General features: G+C 53.1%; 1 protein-coding gene across 1 annotated transcript in view; it reads right to left on the minus strand.

Moving 5' to 3' along the window:
* LOC144695506 (LIM/homeobox protein Lhx9-like) overlaps positions 1–1,518 on the minus strand; it is a 17,238-nt gene extending 15,720 nt beyond the window's left edge. Inside the window, exon 1 of the mRNA XM_078566384.1 lies at positions 1,432–1,518. Within this exon, the coding sequence (XP_078422510.1) occupies positions 1,432–1,518 (87 nt within the window). The remainder of the gene's footprint in view (positions 1–1,431) is intronic.
* Positions 1,519–1,976: the final 458 nt, after the last annotated feature.

The raw sequence follows: 1,976 nt of genomic DNA on the forward strand, positions 1-1,976 counted from the left end.
GGACTCTCACACCAGGACAGTCTGTGCTGTGAGCATGTGAGGTAACAGCGCTTAGCAAGCAAAGCAGCAGCTTGCATTTTGATAGCACCTTTCGCAACCTCAGTAACCCCAAAACATTTCAACATTGAGTTATTTTTCTTGATGTGTAATCACTGTTGTGCAGGAAATGCAGCAGCCAATTGATGCACAGCAGGCACCCACAAACAGCAACTCGATAATGGCCAGGTTATCTGCACGCTGGAGGACACCAGGGAGAACTCCACTGAACTTCTTCAAAATAGTGAGCAGGGGAGGGAATCTTTCACATTCACCCGAGAGTGCAGATAGATAGGCCCTGGGTTTAATGTCTCATCCTCAAAATCGGCACCGCTGACCGTGCAGCACTCCCTCGGTACTGCACATGGGCTGGAGACTCCGGAGTAAAACTTGGTCAAAAAGGGAGAAAGGACAGTGTCTGACCCACTGTCCCACCCAGTCCCAGAGGGGGAAAGGACAGTGTCTGACCCACTGTCCCACCCAGTCCCAGAGGGGGAAAGGGCAGTGTCTGACCCACTGTCCCACCCAGTCCCAGAGGGGGAAAGGACAGTGTCTGTCCCACTGTCCCACCCAGTCCCAGAGGGGGAAAGGACAGTGTCTGACCCACTGTCCCACCCAGTCCCAGAGGGGGAAAGGACAGTGTCTGACCCACTGACCCACCCAGTCCCAGAGGGGGAAAGGACAGTGTCTGACCCACTGTCCCACCCAGTCCCAGAGGGGGAAAGGACAGTGTCTGACCCACTGTCCCACCCAATCCCAAAGGGGGAAAGGACAGTGTCTGACCCACTGACCCACCCAGTCCCAGAGGGGGAAAGGACAGTGTCTGACCCACTGTCCCACCCAGTCCCAGAGGGGGAAAGGACAGTGTCTGACCCAGTCCCAGAGGGGGAAAGGACAGTGTCTGACCCACTGTCCCACCCAGTCCCAGAGGGGGAAAGGACAGTGTCTGTCCCACTGTCCCACCCAGTCCCAGAGGGGGAAAGGACAGTGTCTGACCCACTGTCCCACCCAATCCCAAAGGGGGAAAGGACAGTGTCTGACCCACTGACCCACCCAGTCCCAGAGGGGGAAAGGACAGTTTCTGACCCACTGTCCCACCCAGTCCCAGAGGGGGAAAGGACAGTGTCTGTCCCACCGTCCCACCCAGTCCCAGAGGGGGAAAGGACAGTGTCTGACCCACTGTCCCACCCAGTCCCAGAGGGGGAAAGGACAGTGTCTGACCCATTGTCCCACCCAATTCCAGATAGGGAATCATTTTTCCAATGTAAGAAACACAGCAGCCAATTTGGGCACAGCAAGATCCCATGATCAGCGACATGACAACGGCCAGATGATATGTTTTAGTAATGGTGGCTGAGGGATAAGGATTGGCCAGGGCACGGGAGAGAACTTTACTTCTCTTCTTCGAAATAGAGGCATGGGAACATTTCTGTCCAGCTGAGGTTGGGGGCCTGGTTTAACGTCTAATTCAAAAGACGGCATCTCTACCAGTGCAGCACTCCCTCAGTACTGCACTGGAGTGTCAGCCTGGGTTATGTGTTCAAGTGGCTGGGGTGAGAATTGAACCCACACCCCTCTGACTCGAAGGTGAGAGTGAGACCTTGGAGGAACCCACTGAGCCACAACTGCTGGTCACTAAAGGATAAATAAAGCTTCTGACTCTCAAATTATAAACCAACTCATATAACAAATACCAGGGCAATACACTCATACTTAATTCCTATTCAGGTGGTGTCATAATATTCCTACTGAGGGAGCGGGTCAAAATTCCTACTCAAGGGAGCGTCTCAAAATTCCTACTGAGGGAGCATCACAAAATTCCTACTCAGCGCATCACAAAAATTCATACCCGGGGATGTCTCAAAATTCCTCTCTTTCTATAGGAGGAAAGCTCTTTCCAAAGGTTGGAAGCTGTGATTACAGGAAGGACATAACTGCTC

The sequence above is a fragment of the Cetorhinus maximus genome, chromosome 21, assembly GCF_964194155.1.
Source record: "Cetorhinus maximus chromosome 21, sCetMax3.hap1.1, whole genome shotgun sequence".
Classification (NCBI taxonomy): Eukaryota; Metazoa; Chordata; class Chondrichthyes; order Lamniformes; family Cetorhinidae; genus Cetorhinus; species Cetorhinus maximus.